A 20,745-nucleotide genomic window follows, 5' to 3' on the forward strand; every position below is an offset into this window, starting at 1 on the left:
TCCATTCCTAATCCAAGGAAGGCAACCCAGGTGGCCATGTGGCCAGTGGCAGGCTGTCTGGCTATCTGGCTGTCTGGCTGCAGGACTGCACCCTGGGCAGGGATGTGCAGATGCAGATGGGCTTGGGTAAACTCAGGGGTAAAGTTGGTAACAAGCTGCTGCAGCTCACACCGAAGCAGCTGAGCGGCGCATTGTTTGCGGCTTCCCTCCCCGGTACAGCAAGCGACATGATTGCCCCCCTGGAGACCCATTGGATCTCCTTCCATGTGGCCTGCCTCGCCGCTCTCCAACCGGCCCCGGTCAGGGCATTCCGGCTGCAACCCTGATGGGAGATTGTCGACCCAACCAGCCGCCAATGTCATGCATTCAGACCAGTACGCCGAAATATTCCCTTTGGGTTTCATGATCTAATTACGGTCTCCCCGACACCGGCGAGCTCGTTAGCGATGCAGTAACCTTCCTTCCCTTCATTACCTGTTTCTCGTCGATGTGAGCACTTAGTTGCCTCGAGTCCTCCGCTCACACGAGCAACTAGCAACCACATCGGAAGCGCCCGAGCGGGCTCAAGATGGATCAGAACCTGAGCGACGCGGCGGTCCAGGAGCTGGAGCAGCTCCTGGACACCAAGATCTACCCCGGCACCGAGATCATGAAGGACGTTGGCGGATACCACTTCGCCAGAGCCGGCAGCGGTCACCGGTCCGTCCTCGTCCCCCAGCCGTCGGCCGACCCTCACGATCCGCTCAACTGGTCGCCGCTCTGGAAAGGCCTCACGCTATTCTCCGCTACCGTGCTCACATTTGCCCAGACCTTTGGTCCGCTCGCGCTGGCGCCCATGTTCGGCTCCTACATCCAAGAATGGGGACGCGACCTGGCCGACGTCGTGCAGTTCACCGGCGTGGCCATCCTGGTCCTGGGGTTTAGCAACTTCATCTGGGTGCCCATCATGGTCTGCTTCGGCAGGCGGCCCGTGGCCATCCTCTCGACACTCGTGTGCTTGGGCAGCGCCATCTGGCGGGCCCGCGCGACCAGCTACGACTCTTTCATGGGCGCCTGCATTCTCAATGGAGTCGGTGCCGGGCCGAGCGAGACGCTAATGCCGCAAGTTGTTGCCGACGTCGTCTTCCTCCACGACCGCGGCAAGTACCAGACGCTGTACTTCGGCATGTACTTCCTATCACTGACCGTCGGCCCGATCGTCGCCGGTCCGATGGCCGAGAACGTGGGCTGGCGGAGCTTCTGGTGGCTCTACACGGGGTTAGTGCTCTTCTGCCTGATCTGCAGCATCTTCCTGTTTCCCGAGACGCGATACCGACGGACGCCAGAACCGTCTTCCGGTAACACGGTCCAGACCGCTTCGCCGGCGTCCGGCAGCGAAACGAAGATTCCGGACGGCGACGACTCCCAGACGAACGAAAAGAACGCACCGGCAAGCAGTGACGCCGTCAGCAAGGGCAGCGCGGTCGAACCGGAACCAGCCCATCTCGCCGCCACAGCGGACGGCGGCAATACCACCCTCGGCCGCGGCCGACCCTCGCGCGCGCAGTTCCTCCCATTCCAGCGCTACGAGGGCAGCATCCTCCGGGAGATCTGGCTACCACTATACCTGCACGCGTACCCGGTGGTCGACTTCGCGGCCTTTGTCGTGTCGTGGTCGGCGTCGTGCTACCTGGTGGTCAACCTCTCGCAGACGCAGGCGTTCGCGGCGCCGCCGTACAACTACGCGAGCGGCACGATCGGGCTCTTCAACCTGGCGCTGTTCGGCGGCGGCGTCATCGGCCTGTTGACCTGCGGGCCGCTGTCGGACTGGGTGGCGGCGCGGCTGACGGAGCGCAACGGCGGCGTGCGCGAGCCCGAGATGCGGCTGGTCGCCATGGTGCCCTACGTGCTCGTCATGGTCGTTGGTAGTGTGGTGACGGCGGTGGGCTACGACAACGCGTGGCCGTGGCAGGCCGTCGTCGTCGTCGGCTACGGCGCGCTGGGCATGCAGGTCGCCGCCATCCCGTCCATCGCCAGCACGTACGCCGTCGACAGTTACAAGCCCGTCACCGGGTCCATCTTTGTCATGATCACCATCAACAAGAATCTGTGGGGCTATGGTATCGGGTAGGTGACCGCCGAGCTGTCGAATCGGCAGCGACCGGTTAGTTCTTGTTGTTTGTTACGGATTGCGCTAACATGCATCTCTCGTAGGAGGTTCCTTACGCCCTGGGCGGCGAGCAGCGGCTTCGAGCCTCCGCTTCTGATGAACATGGCTATGACGGTCGTTTTCTGTGCTTGCGGCATCATCTTCTGGTTCTTTGGGAAGAGATTGAGGGGACTGACAGCAAAGTCGTTCGTACACAAGGAGGACTGAGCCAGACGAAGCGGCAGTGAGAAGAGGCGGGATGTGGAGGTGTCATCATCTCAGGAAAGAGTGATTTGGCGATATTGCTACTATAATTGTATATTATATACCAGGCCTCCTTAATAGGGAGTTAGTATATAAAAGTTACTTTGTCCCAGCATGTGGTAGAGGAGGCTCGAGGCACCATTAAACGCACTCTATTAAATGAAAACTAAACCAAGGAAAAAAGGAAGCGGCTTCACTTGTCGGAATTGCAACACCAGGAAGTAATTAGGGCGTGGCATTCCTCCCTACCTCCGTAGGTAACGAGATACGTACGAACCAGACCATAACCCGATCACATAGGCGGGGCGCTTAGGCCGACCACTAACCATAGCACCATCTATACCTCTCTGAGGCCAACTCCTGTCCAACTTATCTGGAATATATAGCATATTCTTTTCATCACCTCAATATTATGTCGCGGAAGAGAGGGGCCGAGCTCCTTCTCAATCCAGTTGCTTGTGGACCAGCGCTTATTTGTCAAGACAGCATAGGCAAGGAAGCTGAGCGGTAAGAATGAGGCGTGCTGGAAGTCAACAATGTAGAGACGAGGACGGCCATCGGGGTCGGTGGTGAACATGAAGTTCTCGCCATTGAAGTCGGTGTAGCAGTAAACAAGTTCCTTCTCCAGAGTGAGCTTGGGTCGGTTGGGACCGTGATATGCTCGTTGTGCAACCTGTAGAAAATAGCTTTTAGCAACCTTGAATGCTGCGTTCATATGGCCCGGGCGGGCCCTCTGTGAATGGCCATACCCTGTTCAAGTGGTTTTCCAAGTCCTCAACGGTGTCGTAAACAACTGGGGCTTCCTGGTCCTTGAAGAGCATGTGGTTGATGAGGCGTTTGGCACTACATGTAGTGTATGGGCCAGGAGTGGCGTCGGGCGGGACAGGCATGCGACTCAGAAGACGGACTCCATCAGCAATCATGCCGTAGTAGAGAGCCTGGTTGCTCTCCCAGGTCAGAGGATCGAATGTTTTGGCGAAGTCCCCAACTTGGGCTGCCAGGAGAAGCTGCATGATGATGAAGGTGACGCCATCCTTGGTGAAGACCTTGAAGACTTCGGGAACATGGATGTTGCAGCTGGGGTCTCTCTGACGTTCTTGACGTAGGTATTCGAAGGCGAGCCTCTGCATATCGCCCTCGGCCTCCTTTGCAGGGCCACCGAACTTCACAAACACCATAGGGCGGTCGGGTGGGTAGGCGAGGAATGGAGCGTAGAGCCCCCGAGTCCGCTGGTATAGTTCGTCTTCGGACATGGTCAGGGCGAATTCCCTACCAGCTGCATTTGGGTCAGTGGTGGCGTCAGAGTGTGATGGCGCCTCATCGTTTTCTAATGGCATCATTGAGTGTCTGGAGTTACGAAGAGAGAAAAACAAAGGTTGAATGTCAGTGTTGATTACCTAGGTAGGTACACACGAAGTCGACAAAAAGGCTGAATTTGGCTGGCGCCTGTCGCCGTTCTCGACGGCCTCGACAGTGAGGGGCGCCGCGACGCAGGATGCTACCTAATCAAGTTACCTACCCTGTATGTACATACATCCGTATGTACCTGGTTGGTATGTATGTACCTACCTGTCGCAGCCTTGGCTCCCACTGTCAGCCCCCGCCGCGGCACGCCGTGCCAACCGACACAGTTGCTACTCGCTCTTAACTCTGTTTCCAACTTCCTGTATCGAGGTCTTGGCCCTCGAGAAGCCGGTTTTAGCGCCCACAGCAGACAGCTTAAAATGGCTATCGGAGGTCCCAAAATGGAGAGTTGGAGACCGGTTCCCTTTAAAAGACCTGTCGGATCTGTGTACTGATGTACCCCAGTATCACTAGCTACAACAATGGCTCCTTCGTCCTCGCCGGCTTTCTCAAGTCGCCGACTCTTCCTATCGACATGAAGTTACACACTCAACTTGAACTCACCCCCTTTCTCTCGCTCACTCATCTTCATAAAGATAGCCATTTTCTGACTCTGCCATATCGTACGCATGCTGCTCGGGACGACGGCGTTGGAGCGGTCCCAGCATGCGGCGGTACCCCTTGGTATAGACAGGAAGGGATGAAAATGCCGTTGGGAAAATGGGCCTCGGATAGTGTTGTTAGGTGTCTTTCCCATGAAAAGGTATATCCATCCTGTGAAGGGCACGAGTGCGGACAACCTTCCTGGAAAAGGCGATATCAATGGAGGGTGCGCGACACAGCGATCAGAAAGAGTATCCGTGATGCAAAGTGAAGTGGGTGGAATTTGCAACCTGAAGCTACCCCCCTCAAAAGTACCACAGTGATTCCATCACCACCCGTCCTTCACTAAAGTCATGGTCAAAAAGTAGGTAGGTACCTACCTACCTAGGTAGGTAAGGTATTTATTGACCCTGACTGTATGACCCTCTCCCTCGCGCCCTTAATATTTCACATGGGGCGGAGCCCACTCAAAAAAGTCACAAGCCCCAACCGCGCAGCAATAAAACACCCTCCCACGGCTTCGTGGAACCGTAGACTCTTGCTTCCTGCTCCACCACTCCCCGATGTCCTCGGGGCAGTGGCAATAAGGATTCTCCACCTCTACCCCTTTATCATCAGCCCAAGTCCCCCATCCACGGCCGACCGGACACAGACCGCAGGCGTAGTATGGTCGCCCGGCATTGCCGTTGAGGTTTCCGAAGCCAGTGACGTAGGGCCTCGTAGGCTGGCCACAGGTGCGGCAGTCTGGGCCGGAGAGAGTGTGCAGAGGCACATCGAGGCCTTCGCTTTGGTCCAAGAGGTGTTGTTGGTTGTAACGCTGGACTTTGTTGCAGGTTGACATTGTTACCAGCCGGTTTGGTGGTGTTTTCGATTCGTTCGCTGATAGTGGAAAGTAGACTGAGCTAGAGCAGTAAATTGACATGAGGCGGGGAAGTAAATTGAGGTGTAGAGGAATGCAGTCCCTTTCAGTGAAGGCCACCGTTTGTTTACCTTTCCGTTTGCGGTCAGATCAGATCAATACATAGGTACCTACCTAGGTAGGTAGGTAGGTAGACGGGAGACAACGGGATTTAAGTAGTGGGGCAATTCAGGGCATTCACAGCGACACGAGTCGTGCCCACAGGCTACATACGTAGTCGACTATGGAGGTTGGCGGGGCGATGTCGCAGTATCCAGTAATACAGGAAAGGGGGACGGGTAGCAACATGAGATCAAATTCTGGTGGGAGGGGGAGTGGCAAATGATAAGCAACCGTCCAAATCCAGCCATCCGGATGTTGGAGAATCGATCGGAATCACCGACAACGCATGTATGCAACGTCATTGAAATTTCATCTTCATTTGTGTCGACCGGGAATCGAACAACACCAGCCCTACCAGGGGGGCCATGGAGACAACCCACAACCCCAAAAATAAATATATACAACAGAAGCCCAGACCTCATCCGACCACCCCCGACCCTTCCCAATTTACTCTCACGATCTGACCCACGGCCGGCACTTGTTGGCAGCGCAGAACCCGGCACAGCAGGGGCCAACGTACTGCCCGTCGCGGTAGCAGTCGCTGTAGGTGGGCACGCACATGCCCTGGCAGCTGACCTGGGTGATCGGGGAAGGCGGGCCGACGAGGATCTGGTTCTGGCCGGTGGGCGAGATGCTGCTGGCCAGGGTGGGGTTGCCCACCGCCGTGAAGTCGCACTGGTAGAAGGCGTTGTAGTCGGGGGCGTCGATGATGTTGACGGCCAGGTCGTTGTGGTCTGGGGTTGGAGGTGTTAGTGGGTTTCGCTTTGGTAGGGGGATGGGAGAGGTTGGGTGCGTACTGGTGTCGTGGGAGCTGCCGTCGGCGGGGATGGCCATGGTGTAGTTGGTCGGGCCGGCGTGGAAGGTGAGGTGGACGGTCTGGACGTCGTCACGCTCCTCGAGCGGCATGGCGGAAGTGGTGGCCAGGAGGCCGAGGGCCGGGGCGAGAATGCTGAGATACTTCATGGTGTTGGTTGTAGATGATGTATGTTGCCCGTTGAGTCTTTGGGTTGGATGAGGTGTTGCAAGAAATCGGATGGATGACAACAGCTGGACCGACTCAGCCCTTTTATAACATTTGCCCATCATACATCGACCGAGCCCGGCGTCCACGGTCCAGCTCCTATCCTCAACCGGCATCAAGTTATTTTCGTCAGCCAAGCCATAACCAGGCGATCCATGCCACGCATACTCATGGCTCTTAATCTAGCCATCCACGATGTCACGCTGCTTTCGGGAACTGCTGTACGACACAAAGAAATACGAAGTTGGGGCTTGGCATCCTTGTTGTGGCGCTGGAAACAACACAGCAGCTGACCCCCGATCGGCGGGACACGGGTAATATGATTCGATGGAACCTTCTGCGGCCTCCGTTGGCAGCGGGATGCGGGAACCGACGGTGTCTTCAGCCCTGTAGCGCGTGCTTGGTTACGCTGCAGCTGCATGAAGCGCCCGATGTTGAGTGACAGTCGCCCGGCTTTCCGGGAAGTGTCAAAACATTGACAGCCCAAGGCTTTGATGGCTTGCCGTGGGATCCGCTGGTCATGGTTGAGAGGTTTGAAGGGCGGGAAGATACGAGCGTGGCGCCATGGAGGTTAGAGTAAGACGGAGGAATGAATTTGCGTCCCAGACTCCCCAGGTTTGTCCCTCACCGCCTCCCTGTTGGATGGTGTGGTGGAAGTTCACCTTCATGGCACGGAGGGGAGAGATGCTGTTATACACAGTCTTCACTTAATATGTTCTAAAGGAGTAACAATTATCATGTCTTACACACCTTACCGGACAACAATTTCGTACTGCGATGGAAAACCTCGCACATGATCAAGACTTGGCTGAAAGACACACCGGCCGGGCGAGGATAACAAGTCGTACGAACCAAAAGATGCGAGTCAGCCGTTACGCGGTGCTCAAATGGTCCAATCAAGGGACTTGAACACCATTCGAGCGGGCAGTCACACCGAGACTGGTGTGAGAACGATCAAAACCTGGTTTCCTCGGCCGTCGGGAAGCATTGTTCTCGGGCAATATCATACCAAAAGTCCAGTTCTCTCTGACCCCGACGTGATTCAGTTGCTATCATTCAATGCCCCTACCTTAAATTAGTAAGGGGGCAGAATATCGCACACGATGATCAATTGTTACCGGCCGAACTCACCCTCAGCCCCGTCAGAAACAACGGGCAGCACCATGGCCGGCCGTTTGCTTAAACGGCACCGGGGCGGATGAAAGGCCGCCGAGAGTTCTTCTAAACTTTTAGCTTAGGTAGGTACCTACCTACTTCACACACAATGCTGGATGGGCTCAAGGGGGTGTTGGGAATCGGAAGACTGTTCATTCTGACTTGAGAAATACATGTATATACGCAATTAGTAGTAGTGGTTTTAAGCCGACAAGGAGATAGAGAATATGGAAAGTACGGAACGGAGGAACGAGCAATCTTCAAACTTGGACCCGCTGAAAGGCTTCGGTTTGTTTTCCGCCAAGCAGTTTGCACCATGAAACCTCTGCATCAACAAATCCACGACTTTCCTTCACTTAATAATTAATTGAAAAACAAAAGAGACAAGAACCCGTCCAAACCCGTCCAACATCGCAAACGCCCCATACAACTGATATGAAGATGAACAAAGGAACAGAACAAATCCATACGCCACCCAATTCCATTTATCCAATGATCCAAATTCCAATCGCAGTCACGTCACCATCTCAACGCCTCGACACAATCTTGCGGCCCTCCTCATCATCAACAACCAAGTGCTGCGCCGTCAACAACCACTCAAACAGCCCAGCGCGCTTTGCCAGGCCAACCCAGTGCAGCGCAGGCACCGTCGGCAGCCCCCGCACAACATCCGCATCAGCACCTCCAGCAGCGAGCAGCGACTCAGCATACGCCGCTAACTCGGTGATCTGAACGCGCGCCATGCCCGGATACGAAACAGTGTGCATGGCCTCAGCCTTTCCACTCTGGCCAACATCAGCGGTAACCTCGCCCGCAACGGCCGCCGCCACATCCTCAATCCGCCCCACATCAAACGACCCCGACAGACGCGCGTAGTCGGGCCGCACACCCAGGCTGGCCGACAGCCGCAGCATGTCGCCGGCCATGGCCGCCAGCACGTCGGCGCTCTCCTTCTGCGACGCGGGGACGGCCTCGCTCGGCCGGTGCGCCGTCACGCGGAGACCGGCTTCGCGCGCCGCGCGGGCGAGGTACCGCTCTGCTACCCACTTGGACGCCATGTAGCCGTCGGCGGGGCTGGGGCGCGGGAGGGTGGCTTGGGCGCTTTCGTCGCTGGGGTCCTGGAACGCGGCGAGCGCGCCCGAGCTGAGCGCGTGCAGGCGGGCGCCGGCGCGGAGGGAGAGGGAGGCGAGCGTCTTGAGCGCGTCCACGTTGACGGGCTTGACTGCGTTGTAGCCGTCCCAGAAGGAGCGGTCGGCGGCGCAGTGGACGACCGCGTCGATGTTGTTGATGGCGAGGTCCGGGTGGTCGGTGGGGATGGTGGGCAGGTCGGCTGTCACCACGCGCACCTTGGCGTTCTCGGCCTGGCCTTGGGCGAAGAAGAGGTTGGCCGGATCGCGGCCTTCGGCCGGGCGCACCAGGCACACGACAGCGGCAACCCGACCGTCGCCCGCCAGCCGCCGCACAATGCGCTTACCCAGCGACCCGGACGCGCCAGTAACCAACACACGGAGGCCAGCCCCATTCTCACGAACCTTCACCGGCACCTCACTGGGGCGGCTCAGATCGAGCGCCGTCTCTTTTCCCCAATCCAGCGCGCCCGCGCCCGTCTGCTCCAGCAGCGCGGCCATGCTGCCCAGCTCGGTGGCGCTCATGAGCTTGCTCAGGCGCGGCGCGTCGCCAAACTCGCGCTTGACGGCCGCCTGAAGCTTGACCAGCAGCAGCGAGTTGCCGCCCGCCGCGAAGAAGTCGGTCCGCGGCTGGAGGGCGCCGCCCGCGGCGAGGCCGCGCTGCGGGAGGACGCTGGTCCAGAGGGCCGCGAGTTGCGTTTCGGTGGGGGTGAGGGGTTGCAGGGGTTGCGTGCCGTCGTTGGTGGTGGTGGTGGTGGTGGTGGTGGTGGTGGTCTCCGGGAGGGGGAGGGCTTGGACGGCGCGGCGGTCGACTTTGGAGTTGGAGGTTAGCGGGACCTCGGGGAGGGGGACGATCACCGCCGGGCACATGTACTGCGGCAGGCTGAGCGGCAGGCGGGCGCGGAGCTTGTCGAGGACCTTGGCGGTGTCGGCGGTGGTGGTGTCTTGGTTGTCGAGGACCACGTGGGCGGCGAGGAAACCGTCCTCCTGGCCGTCGTCAACGCCGCGGGCCGTGACGACGACCTGGGCGAGCTGGCCGTCGGACTCGCGGAGCATGACGCGCTCGATCTCGGCTAGCTCGATGCGGAAACCGCGCAGCTTGACTTGCGTGTCGCCGGCGATGCGGCCTTCGATGGCTAGGAAACCGGATTTGTCCAGACGGCCGTAGTCACCGGTGCGGTACAGGCGCGCGGGACTGCCGCCGTCGCCGGGAACGGTGAAGGGACTGGAAATGAATGCCTCCACCGTCAGATCCGGCCGGCCGAGGTACTCGTTCTTACCAACGCCGGCGCCACCGAGCAGGATCTCGCCCGGCACGCCGATGGGGAGCGGGCGCATCTCATCATCGACGAGATAGGCCGTATAGTTGGGCAGCAGGCGGCCGGGGACAGGGACGGTCAGGTTAGGGTTGTTGCGCACGTCGGCCACGCCCTTCATGGCCGATATGGTGGACTCGGTCGGACCGTAGCTGGTGTAGACGGCGAGGTTGGGTAGCTCGACGCATAGATCGCGGAAGCTGCGGACCAGGCCCGGCGCGGCGCGCTCACCACCGAACCACGCCGCCTTCCAAGAAGTGCAGCGGCGTAGTTGGTCCGGGGCGAAGCGGAGCCACATCTCATACTCGGATGGCGTGGCTTGGGTCATGGTGACACCGTGGTCGACCATCAGGCGAGTGACCTCAGCCGGATCACCGCGGGCGTCGGCAGGCACGACGAGTAGGCAACCGCCGGTGGTCAGCGCGGCGTAGACCTGGAGCAGGGAGGCGTCGAAACCGAAGGAGGCTTGCTGGAGGACGACGCCGGCAAGCGAGGGGATGTTCCACGCGCGATGGTAACCCTCGAGGTTGTTGCGGAGCCCGGCGTGGGTCACGACGATGCCCTTGGGCTCACCGGTCGAGCCGCTCGTGAAGATGATGTAGGCGGCTTGGTCGGCCTTGGCAGCGGCCGTGTCGGTTGCCCTTCTGCCTGCGGTGCTGGCGGCGAGGCGGGATACATCGATGGCGGGGACCGCGTCCTTGACCTCGAGTTCGGCCGTGCGGCTCGTGGTCTCGGCATCCACAAGGATGGCAGCCGGACGCGCCACAGCGACGTTGCTCTTCAGGCGGGGGATCGAGTTCCGGAGATCTAGGGGCAGGTAGACGGCACCGATACGGTGGATGGCGACCAGGGAGCAGATCCAGTCTGCGGAGGGAGCCTGGAAGACACCAACCACGGGGGGCTTGTTGTCGACGGTGAGCGGCAGGCGCACGTGCAGGGCGTTGGCAATGCTCTCAACACGTGCGTCCATCTGGGCGTAAGTGAGGACGTTCCCGAGGCCGTCCTTGAGGGCAACGGCCGTTGGATTCTGGGCAATCACCTCGTCGATACGATGGGCGACGGTCGCAGGCCATTCGAGGTTCAGGGCTGGTGCTGTAGGCCCGTTAGAAGACACATGCTAACTCAAAAGTGCTCATTGCTTGGGAGGACGATGGAGTAAGGGGGGATAGGGGCAGACGAAGACGCATCACCACACATACCAGTTCCAATCTCCAGCGCCTTTTCCACGTCCTGCTTATCCCACTTCTGCAGCTGGTTAGTCTCCATAGCATCACCCTTGGCCGCAAACTCCTTCACCGCATTGGCAAAGCTCCGAACCAACAACTCCGCGGCATCCGCATCATACAGCGACTGCTGCACATGCATCGCCAGCGTCGCACCATCATGATCCTCCACAATCTCCAGCGCCACATCATACCCGGTACGGGCGGTATGCCAGCGCTCCTCACCAATCCGGCACCCAACCCACTGCTTATCAGCATGCTCCTTGACCACCAAGCGGTAGTTCATAAACACCTGGAACACGGGCGCCCAGGCGTTGGAGCGCGGCACGCCGACCTCATCCAACAACAAATCGAACGGCAGCGCCGAATGCTTGAGCGCGTCGCGCGCCTTGTCGCGCGCCGTCTCGATCGCCTGCCCAAAGGTCGCCCCACCACCGCCGCTGGTGCGGTCGAAGCGCAGCGGCAGCACGTTGAGGAAGTTGCCCACGCTGGTCGCGAACCGGCTGTCGAGCCGGTTGGCGTCGGCGATGCCGATGTACACCCGCTCCGTGGTGTCGGTCGGCAGCAGACGGAAGAGCAGGGCCTGCAGCGTGCCGAGGTAGGCGTGGAAGGAGGTGGCGCGGCGGCCGCGGGCGAGCGCCTTCAGCTTGGCCGTGGTGTCGGCGCCGAGGTGGGCGCGCGCGACGTGCGTGCCGTAGCGGTCGAGAGGCGGGCGGACTTTGGTGCGCGCGAAGGGGAAGAGCTCGATCGGGCGAGCCAGGTCGGCTGCCGGGAGTACTTTGCGGTAGTGCTCAATTGCGGGGCGCAGCTGGCCGCTCTCGTACGCGGCGATCTGGCTCTGGCCGAATGCGCGGGCTTGGGAGGTGGCTGGCATGGGGGGAAGAGGGCGAGCCGGGTTGTTGTACGCTTGGTGGATGTCGAGGAGGAAGACGCTGAAGCTGTGGCCATCCATGGAGATGTGGTGCGAGCCCAGGATGAGGTAGTGCGACGTCTCCGAGAGCGAGAGCAGACGCATGCGCAGCGGCACCCAGTCGCCAAGGTTCCACTCGTACTTGCGCATGGCCTCGAGCTCCTCGGACGCCTGAGCCTCGGTCTCGATGGTGGCGGTCTCGAGGCGGACTAGCGTCTGCGAGAGGATGCCCTGCATGGGCGACCGGGTATCGTCGCTGGACCAGAAGAAGCGCGTGCGCAGAGTCTCGTGGCGCTGCGCGGCCTTCTCGACCGCTTTGGCAAGGTCGTTGACGCGGAGCCGGCCCGTGAGCTTGCCCAGATAGGCGATGTTGAACGTCGTGGGTTCATCGACGTAGTGGCTCAGGAACCAGAAACGTCTCTGGCCGAAGGTCATGTGCTCGACGTGCTCGGTGGACGCGCGAGCAATGGCCTTGCGCCAGCTGTCCGCATCTTCCTTGGTGCCGGCCGCGGCCTGGGGCCTCGGGGGTGGCTGGAACAGCTGCTTGTCTTCCTCCTGGTCGGGTCTCTCCAGGGAGGTACCCGGCGTAGAGACCAGGGCTGGAGAGCTCGCAGTCGTCTCGGCGCGCGTTGAGGGGGTGGTTACGCTAGCCCCGCCGAGCTCACTCGCCTGCTCGTCAATGACCTTTTTGGTGACTGGGACCGGGGCGACCGGGGTGGGCTGGGCCGCAGCAGCGGGTGCGCTGCCACCGTTGGGCGCTCCCTCGGCAAGTTTGGTGAGGTCGACAATGTCGGCGGGGATCTTTGCCATGGCCTCCTCGGCGAGCGACTTGACCGTCTCACCAGGGCTCAGAATCTTCAGAACGGGCACGTCGACATCGAGCTCCTTGAGGAACCAGGTACGGAGGTCGACCGCCATAATGGAGTCGATACCCAGCTCGACAAGAGACATCATCGGGTCGACCGACTCGGTGGCCGGCATCATCAGGATGCGCTTGAGGTTCTCGGTGAGTGAGTCCTGGACCACGTCAAATACCTCGGCCTGCGAGGTGACGTTTGCGAGGCGAGCGCGCGGGCGCACCGTCTTGCCGCCAGCACCTCCCGCGCCGCCCTTGTTACCGCCGGCGCCGTCCTCGGCCTGTTGCAGGATATAGTGGCGGAACTTGGGGTCGAAGCGCAAGTTAGGCTGGATCTCGACGCTGTCGCGGAACGGCGACATGCTGGTGACGACCTCGGCAATGCCCGGAGCTCCCGGACGGCCAGCGAGAACAGCCTCAGCGAACAGGAGATGCAGGTCCTGCTCGGAAATGTTGCGGTAACCCCAGCGCACCAAACGGTCTTTGTCAATGTCGGAGTGCTCGAGGTAGCCCAATCCCTGAACGGAGCTGATGGCGATGGTCGAGCCGGGCACACCGCGGATATCACGACGCTGGGCGGCCAGGGCCGTCATAAACTGGTTGGCAATAACATAGGCGGACTGACCCGTGTTACCCGTGATGTTGGCGACGGATGTGAACAGGATGAAGAAGTCGAGCGGCGTATCGTAGAATAGCTCGTCCAACAAGGCACTGCCCTCGACCTTGGGCGGCGCCGTGCGCTGCAGGGTCTCGAACTGGACCATGTCGAACAGGGCGTCCTCGAGCAGCAGCGCTCCGTTGGCAACACCAATGATAGGCGGCATCTCAGCGCGGATAGTATCGTAGCACTCGCGGAGGGCTTCACGCTTGGTGACGTCCAGGGCCATGACCCGGACAGTCGCCCCCAGGGCTGCGAGCTCCTCAATGTACCGCGGGTGCACCTTCGGCCGACGACTGCTGAGTACGATGTGACGGGCACCGTGGGCCACCATCCAGCCACAGAGGGACTGGCCCACCTCACCAGACAGACCGACGAGGAAGTAGGTGCCGTCGGCCCGGAAGATGGTGCCGGCGTCGATGGGCCGCAGTGCCACGGAAACCGAGGCAGCGTTCCAGTCGACGACGCTCAGGGGCGCGTGCCGGGCATCGTTGCGGCCGACGTCCTGGAGCGCGAGGACAGTGCTAGTGTTGGTCTGGGATTGGGCCCGGGAAACCTTGCGCTTCCGGCTGGCCGCTTGCCAGGCTGCCTTAAGGGCGGCGCCAACATCTTGAGGCGCGGCATCAGGGGACGCGCCAGCCTGGGCCCTGATCACGTCCTGCGCGGTCGCGACGGGAGTGTAGGCCGGGAGACAGCGGGCGAGGAGCTGGGCGCTCGCTGAAGCCTCGGAGTTGGAGAGGTCAGCGAAGGCCGAGATGTCGTGTGGGAGGAGCTTCTGGACCAGACGTCCGGGGAGCTTCTCGTGGACAAGAACCCAGCCGGCATTGGCCTTGGCCTTCATTTTGTCCGCGGTAGTGAACACCACATTGGCACCGTGGCCGGCGGATTCCCGCCCGAAGGCCTCCTTGAGAAGTTCATCGGCCTCGTGCACTAGCAGAGAGCCAAAGCCAGGGGCGTCAGAGAGGATAGCCCTGGCCACAAGATGGCTGGCAACATCCCCTAGAGAGAAAGTCCCGGTGCGGGATAGCGGCTCCCGGAGTTGCACCGTCCACTCAACCGGCACATGCAGGCGGGACTCAACCGGCGAGTCCACCAGCGCGAGCAGCGGCCTGCCCGTCTCGGCGTTAGTGCCCGAGCACAGGGAGAAGAACCCAGCGCCAGGGACCTTGACGGCGTGGAGCACACTCTGCTCCACCAGAATCTCAACCGTCTTCTCAGCCCCGGGCCTCGGCGACGCAGCCACACGCAGGGGCGAAGGCGCGCAAAGCTCCAGCGCATCCCCAGCTGGCCCCGCAGGCTCTAGCACAACGCTCGTCTCACGGGGATCAACCTCGCGGGCCACAGTACGGCGCTGGGTGTTGTAGCGGGCGTTGGCGTCGCGGTCGGGGTACATGCGCGGGATGAACAGCTGGCCGTTCTCGTAGTGGGCCTCGGGCTCGACGCTCCACAGGAGGTTGGCGCCCTCCTCCTTCCAGTGGCGGCCCATCTCGAGGCGGACGAGATCGGCGGCGAGGGCGGCCGCGGTGGGCGCCTCGTCGAAGTCCAGGATCTGCAGGTTGATGTTGGGGTACTCGAACCGCACCACGCGCGCCAGGCCCAGGATCATGGCCGAGTATGGCGCTGCGTCGCGCACGCCGCGGGTTGCCCACACGATGCTGCCGCCCGCGCGCCACAGGCCCTTGAGGGCTTCGAGCTTGGCTTCGGTGCGCTCTTCGAAGAATTGCTTGTCCAGTTCGGTCAGCGAGAGCACAGAGCTACCCAGGGCGAGGCCGCGCTCATGGAGCTCTTCCAGCGTGGCGACCCGCGTGATGGTGCTGTAGCGGGAAGCGAGAAGGGCGGAGGTCTCGTCGACGAGCTTGGTGACAGCCGCGGTGGTGCCACCGACAATGACGAGCTCGGCAGGGGGCGGGGCGAGGGTGGCTGCGGGCTCGAGGGACGCGAGAGGGTCACGCAGCGCTAGCACGCGGTCGTCGACGGCCTGGCACAAGTGCACTGTGTACCACTGCAGGTGCTTCTCGACGGGGCAGTGGGTGTCGACACCGCCGAAGCCGTGGCGGCGGACTAGCTCGTCCCACTGCTTCGGTGTCAGGCACGGTCCGTCTCCGCGAGCCGGGTCGACGATGCCGTTGCCCCACCAGCCGGGCAGACCACCCATACAGGCGGTGATACCGGTGCGGTCGTTGCTGACGAACTCCAGCATCATCAGGTAGCCACCCGGCCGCAACAGGCGCCGCGTGTTGGCCATCATGTCGTCTAACCGGCCCGTAGCGTGCAGCACGTTGGATGCCAGGACAACGTCGTAGCTCCCCTCCTCGAAGCCCTGCTCCTCGGGGGTAAGCTCCATGTTGTAAGTGGCGAACACCATGCGGTCGGCGTAGGTGCGGAAGCGCTCCTGGGCACGCTCGAAGAAACCGGCCGAGATATCGGTGAAGGTGTAGCTCTGGAAGGCATCTCCCAACATCGGGAGCACGGTACGTGTGGTGCCACCAGTGCCGGCACCGATCTCGAGGATGCGCAGGTGCGGGTGACGGTGGGCAACCTGGGCAACCATGCGGGCGATCCAGACGTTGGCCACGTCAAGACCAGCAAGCTCCTCGTAGAAGCGATCCAGGATACCATCCTTCATCATGTGCTCCAGCATAATACCGTTGCGGCGGATCTCGCTCACCAGGTTCTCACCCACGGCCTCGAGGAGCTGAATGTCAGCGCGGTCGTGGTACCGGGCGATCAGGGAGCGGATGTACGAGGCCGAGTCATTGATTGCCTCGCGCGGCACATGGGGATGCTCGCCAGCTGCTACCAGGGGCACGACGCGACCAGTGAGGTCGATGAGATGACGGAAATGGGGCAGCGTGGCCTCGCGCTCAGCCGGCGTGATGGTCTCGTGCACGCGGCGCAGGTAGTAGAAGCCGACGCGCTCAATCGTCTCGACCACCGCCTCGGTCTTGGGTGGCAACAGGTCGTCACCCTCGACGGCGGCGATGGCATCGGGCCCGGCCAGGCGGTAGTCGAACCGCGCGAAGAGGATGGCATCATCCCGTGCGCTCGCCGCAGCGAAAGGCTTTACTTGGACGGCCTCCAGCTGCACAAACGCGTGTCCCTCGCCCTCGCCGGCCGCAAACACGTCAATGTCAGCCGCCACAGGCGCGCCCAGTCCCTCACGCGCCGTGGACTGGTACTGGAGCTGGCGGGTCCTGCCGCCAGGACCACGCGCGGTGAAGTAGGGGTTGATGGAGACGGTGCGGATCTCGGTCGGGACGTGGAGGGCCCAGAGCCGGTTATCGTGGGGGTACGAGTAGGCGGCGAAGGCGGTCTGCAGGGCCGAATCGAGCCAGCCGGGGTGCACAATGAGCTGGTCCTCCCAGCCCTCGCCCGAGATATCCTCGATCTCGCCCGTGGCGAAGCCGCGCTTCCGGTCGATGGCCTTTACACCCGTGAAGGGCGGGCTGTAGTTGTAGCCCAGCTGCGTGAACTGCGAGTAGAGGCGACCTGGGTCGGTCTTGACCAGGCTGATCTCGTCGGCCCGGACTGCGGGGAGGGTATCCGCCCGCGGCTCGTGGAAGTGGACGTGGATGTTCGCGCTGAAGTTCAGGGCCAGAGGCGCGGCGCTGTCGAAGGGGAGGCCGGAGTGGCACGCGATGTGGCCGCGGAGTTCGTCGTCGCTAGTGTAGTCGATCTTGACTGTGACCTTGGACTCCATGCCGACACTCTCATTCTGGAAGGCGAGCGCGCGGCCAATGATAACGTCCTCCAGGGTGACGAGGCCAAGCGGGCGTTCGGGCCCCGCGAGGACTGCCGCGGCTTCAACACACATGGCGATGTAGCCCATGGCAGGGAAGACGGTCTGTCCCTGAAGCTGATGCCCCTGAAGCCAGCTAATCTCGCCGGACTTCAGGATGTTACGCCACGAGACCTCGTCGGCGGTCTCACTCTCAACGCACCGCCGACCAAGGATCGGGTTGGGCGGCGCGTGCATGTTGCGATGGGCGCCCGAGAAACGCGTGAGCGTGTAGAACGAACGGGAGTGGTCGAAAGGATACGTCGGCAGGTCGGCGACCACCTTCTTGGGGTACGGGCCACCCGAGATGGCCCTCTCGAGGCGGTCGAAGTCGACCGAGCCGGCACCCAGCTGAGTCCAGATGAAGCCGAGCGCCGAGGAAAGCTCCAGAACATCGTTCTTGTTCCGGCCCAGCAGGCCCGTGTAAGGGATCCGGTGGCCGGCTGCCTCTTCCACGGTGTCGAGGCATGGGCCCTTGAGCGCCGGGTGGGGGCCAACCTCCAGACCGAGGTCGAACTGCCCACCCTCGGCGACGGCGTGCGCCACAGCCGGGGAGAAGAGGACGGCGCTGGTCATGTTGTCGACCCAGTACTGTGGCTGCACGTCCGCCGTGGACATGACATGGTTCTCGACCACGCTCGAGTACCACGGGATACCGTTCCCTTCACCTACCTTGATCTCACATCGGGCCAGGGCATCGAGGTACGGGACCGCGCACGGCTCCATGTGGTGCGAGTGGTAGGCGGTATCGACACGCAGTTGGCGGGCGAACCGGCCTTCGTCCTTGTAAATCTCGAGGGCCTCCTCGATGGCGTCCTCATCACCAGACAGGGTAACACTGTTGGACGAGTTGCGCGCGGCCACCTTAATGCGGCCCTCGAACTCCTCCAGCTCACAAAACTCGAGCGCGTCCTCGAATGACGTGCCAACGGCCAACATGGAACCACGGCCCGCCGGGGAGCCTGCCAGCTTGGCGTACAGACCGCGGTAATAAGCAACGCGGATGGCGTCTGTGGCGGAGAGGAACCCAGCCGCGTACGCCGCAGCGATCTCGCCAGACGAGTGGCCAACCACGCCGCTCAGCTTGATACCAGCTTGGGTCAGGAGGTCCACAAGCACAATTTGGACGGCCGTACAGAGGGGCTGGGAGATAGCCGCCTCGGAGAGCCGGGACTGGGCCGCCTCGGCGAGGATCTGGCCACGCAGCGTCCAGTCAGGACGGTCACCCTCGGGGAGCGTAGCTAGCGCCTGGTCCAGCTGGGTGAGCAGCTCGCTAACGTAGGGCGACTGCTCGAGCAGGAGTGCGCCCATGCGTGGCCACTGCGCGCCCTGGCCAGTGAACACACCAAGGATCTTGGGGTCTTGGGAGTCGAAGTAGCGGGACGTCAGGCCGCCGTCTCCGGCACCGCCCTCGCTAAGCAGGGCGCCGATGGTAGCGACAACGCCCTCGAGGTTCTCGACCGCGATCGACTTGCGGAATGCAAGAGTGGACCGACGGTGCTGCAGCGTGTAGGCCAGGTCGCGCAGGTCAATGTCGGGGTGGGTCTGCACGAAGTCACTGAGCTCCGACAGCGTCGTGCGGAGAGCAGACGCGGAGGCTGCCGAGACCGTGAGCGGCGTGAAAGCCGGCACGGTGGTGCTAACGGTGCGCTTCTCCACCGGGGCAGCCTCGTAGCTCTCGATAATGGCGTGGGCGTTGGTGCCGCCAAAGCCTATTGCAACGTATTCTCGTCAGTAAAGCAGTACATTGCATATGTATGCCCTCAACAACGACGTACCGAAACTGTTGACACTGGCACGGCGCGGTTGTCCGGCCACCGGAGTTGGCCAGGTCAGGGCCTTGGTGGGAACGCGGAGGTTGCTGCAGAATTCCGCGACCCGGGAGCTCAGCGAGTTGAAGTGAAGGTTGGGAGGGATGGTGTTGTGCTGCATGGCCAAGCAGGTTCCGATCAAACTCGCCAAGCCAGCAGTACCCTCGGTGTGCCTTGAGGTGAGTTCGAGTTAGTGTGATCGTGATAAAACAACGGGAGTAGGAGCGGTAGAGGAGAGACGCACCCAATGACGGTCTTGATCGATCCTACAAAGAGGGGATCCTTCGGGCTTCCTCCGTCATAAAACGCCCGCGAGATTGCCTCGGCCTCCTGCGGGTCACCGGCCGGCGTTCCGGTGCCGTGGGCGTGGAAGAACTGCGGGCGGTCCTTCGGGTCTTGAAGGTTGAGGCCGGCGCGCTCGTATGTGTCACGGATGAGGTCCGTCTGCGCCACGTTGTTGGGCATCGTCAAGCCGGGGGTCCTGCCGTCCTGGTTGACTACACTTCCATGTTAGTGGTGTTGATCACTCAAACGGCCAAGCGTGAGAGGTGTACATACCCCCGGTGCCACGGATCACGCAGTTGATGGGATCTCCGTCTCTCAGGGCAGCGCTCAGCGGCTTCAACACAACCGCCGCAATACCCTCGCCACGGGCATAGCCGTCAGCGGAGGCATCCCACATCTTACTCCGCCCTGTGGGCGACAACATGTGCAGATTGCTCTCAGCAATCATCATTCCTGTTGGGAGATCACCACCGTCAGCAACACATTTTCCCTACGAACAAGGCAAGGAAAACCCCTGCAACGGCAAGCAACTCACCGGGCGACAGGATCATATTCGCGCCCGCGGCCACCACAACAGGGCACTCGCCCCTGCGTAGGGCATTGACACCCTCATGAACAGCGACCAGCGACGAGGAGCAAGCCGTGTCGATAGTCATGCTGGGGCCGTGCCAGTCGAAAAAGTACGAGACACGGTTGGAGACGACGGCACGGCTGGTTCCCGTGGCCGCGTACGTGGGCACCAGGTCCCAGTCGCGGCTGTTCATCTGCGACCAGTCGTCGCACATCAGGCCCACGTACACGGCCGCGCGCGAGCCGCGCAGGCCCTCGATGGTCTGGCCGGCAGAACACCTGGTTGACGGGTTTTGTTAGCGGTTCAAGCTGCTAAAAAGGTAACTCAGGGGTTCAACGTACAGCGAATCGTAGATGGTCTCCATCAGAAAGCGCTGTTGGGGGTCGAGGGCCTCGGCCTCGCCCGGCTGAACGTTGAAGAAAGCATTGTCGAAGCGGGTGACATCCTCGTCGAGGAAGTAGGCCTCGTTGCAGTCCGTGGCTCCGTGGTGCGAGCCATTCGCATGGAAGAAGCCTGCCGAGTCGAACCGGTCAGCGGGGACCGGCTTTGCAATGTCATGGGGCGCTTTGAGCAAGTCCCAGAGCTTCGACGGAGAGTTGGAACCTCCGGGGAAGCGGCATGACATGCCGATAACGGCGATGGGCTCCTGTTCTGCGGCACTCATGGTGGCGGTT

At 61.5% G+C, this 20,745-nt stretch overlaps 4 protein-coding genes across 4 annotated transcripts; 1 reads left to right on the forward strand and 3 right to left on the reverse strand.

The window, feature by feature from the left end:
* The first annotated feature begins 121 nt into the window (after positions 1-121).
* B0H64DRAFT_388572 (major facilitator superfamily domain-containing protein) lies at positions 122-2,506 on the forward strand. Its single transcript, XM_062803282.1, has 2 exons — positions 122-2,106; positions 2,194-2,506. The coding sequence occupies exons 1-2, from the start codon at positions 569-571 to the stop codon at positions 2,354-2,356; spliced, it is 1,701 nt and encodes a 566-aa protein (XP_062662995.1). The 5' UTR covers positions 122-568; the 3' UTR covers positions 2,357-2,506.
* B0H64DRAFT_388573 (uncharacterized protein) lies at positions 2,507-3,845 on the reverse strand. Its single transcript, XM_062803283.1, has 2 exons — positions 3,142-3,845; positions 2,507-3,065 (listed from the first exon to the last, which is right to left on the reverse strand). Exons 1-2 carry the CDS (start codon positions 3,730-3,732, stop codon positions 2,730-2,732), a joined length of 927 nt encoding a protein of 308 aa, XP_062662996.1. The 5' UTR covers positions 3,733-3,845; the 3' UTR covers positions 2,507-2,729.
* Positions 3,846-5,813: 1,968 nt separating this feature from the next.
* Positions 5,814-6,323, reverse strand: B0H64DRAFT_371821 (uncharacterized protein; the record flags this gene model as incomplete). The annotated part of the gene is made up of 2 exons (XM_062802186.1): positions 5,814-6,094; positions 6,158-6,323. The coding sequence occupies 2 exons, from the start codon at positions 6,321-6,323 to the stop codon at positions 5,814-5,816; spliced, it is 447 nt and encodes a 148-aa protein (XP_062662997.1).
* Positions 6,324-7,574: 1,251 nt separating this feature from the next.
* B0H64DRAFT_455457 (BcPKS5, polyketide synthase) lies at positions 7,575-20,735 on the reverse strand (the record flags this gene model as incomplete). Its single annotated transcript, XM_062807305.1, has 7 exons — positions 7,575-11,071; positions 11,179-19,116; positions 19,183-19,388; positions 19,460-19,712; positions 19,774-19,953; positions 20,036-20,349; positions 20,413-20,735. The coding sequence occupies 7 exons, from the start codon at positions 20,733-20,735 to the stop codon at positions 8,064-8,066; spliced, it is 12,222 nt and encodes a 4,073-aa protein (XP_062662998.1). The 3' UTR covers positions 7,575-8,063.
* Between the last annotated feature and the right edge of the window lie 10 nt (positions 20,736-20,745).

The sequence above is a fragment of the Chaetomium fimeti genome (assembly GCF_033439085.1).
Source record: "Chaetomium fimeti strain CBS 168.71 chromosome Unknown B0H64scaffold_2, whole genome shotgun sequence".
Lineage (NCBI taxonomy): Eukaryota > Fungi > Ascomycota > Sordariomycetes > Sordariales > Chaetomiaceae > Chaetomium > Chaetomium fimeti.

What these genes read in the sequence shown, in the direction of transcription:
- B0H64DRAFT_388572 (XM_062803282.1), top strand. Translation starts at nt 569, where the DNA reads ATGGATCAGAACCTGAGCGACGCGGCGGTCCAGGAGCTGGAGCAGCTC. An exon ending in CTGTGGGGCTATGGTATCGG is followed by an intron (nt 2,107 to 2,193) that starts GTAGGTGACCGC and finishes CATCTCTCGTAG; the next exon opens with GAGGTTCCTTACGCCCTGGG.
- B0H64DRAFT_388573 (XM_062803283.1), bottom strand. Translation starts at nt 3,732, where the DNA reads ATGATGCCATTAGAAAACGATGAGGCGCCATCACACTCTGACGCCACC. An exon ending in TGGAAAACCACTTGAACAGG is followed by an intron (nt 3,066 to 3,141) that starts GTATGGCCATTC and finishes TATTTTCTACAG; the next exon opens with GTTGCACAACGAGCATATCA.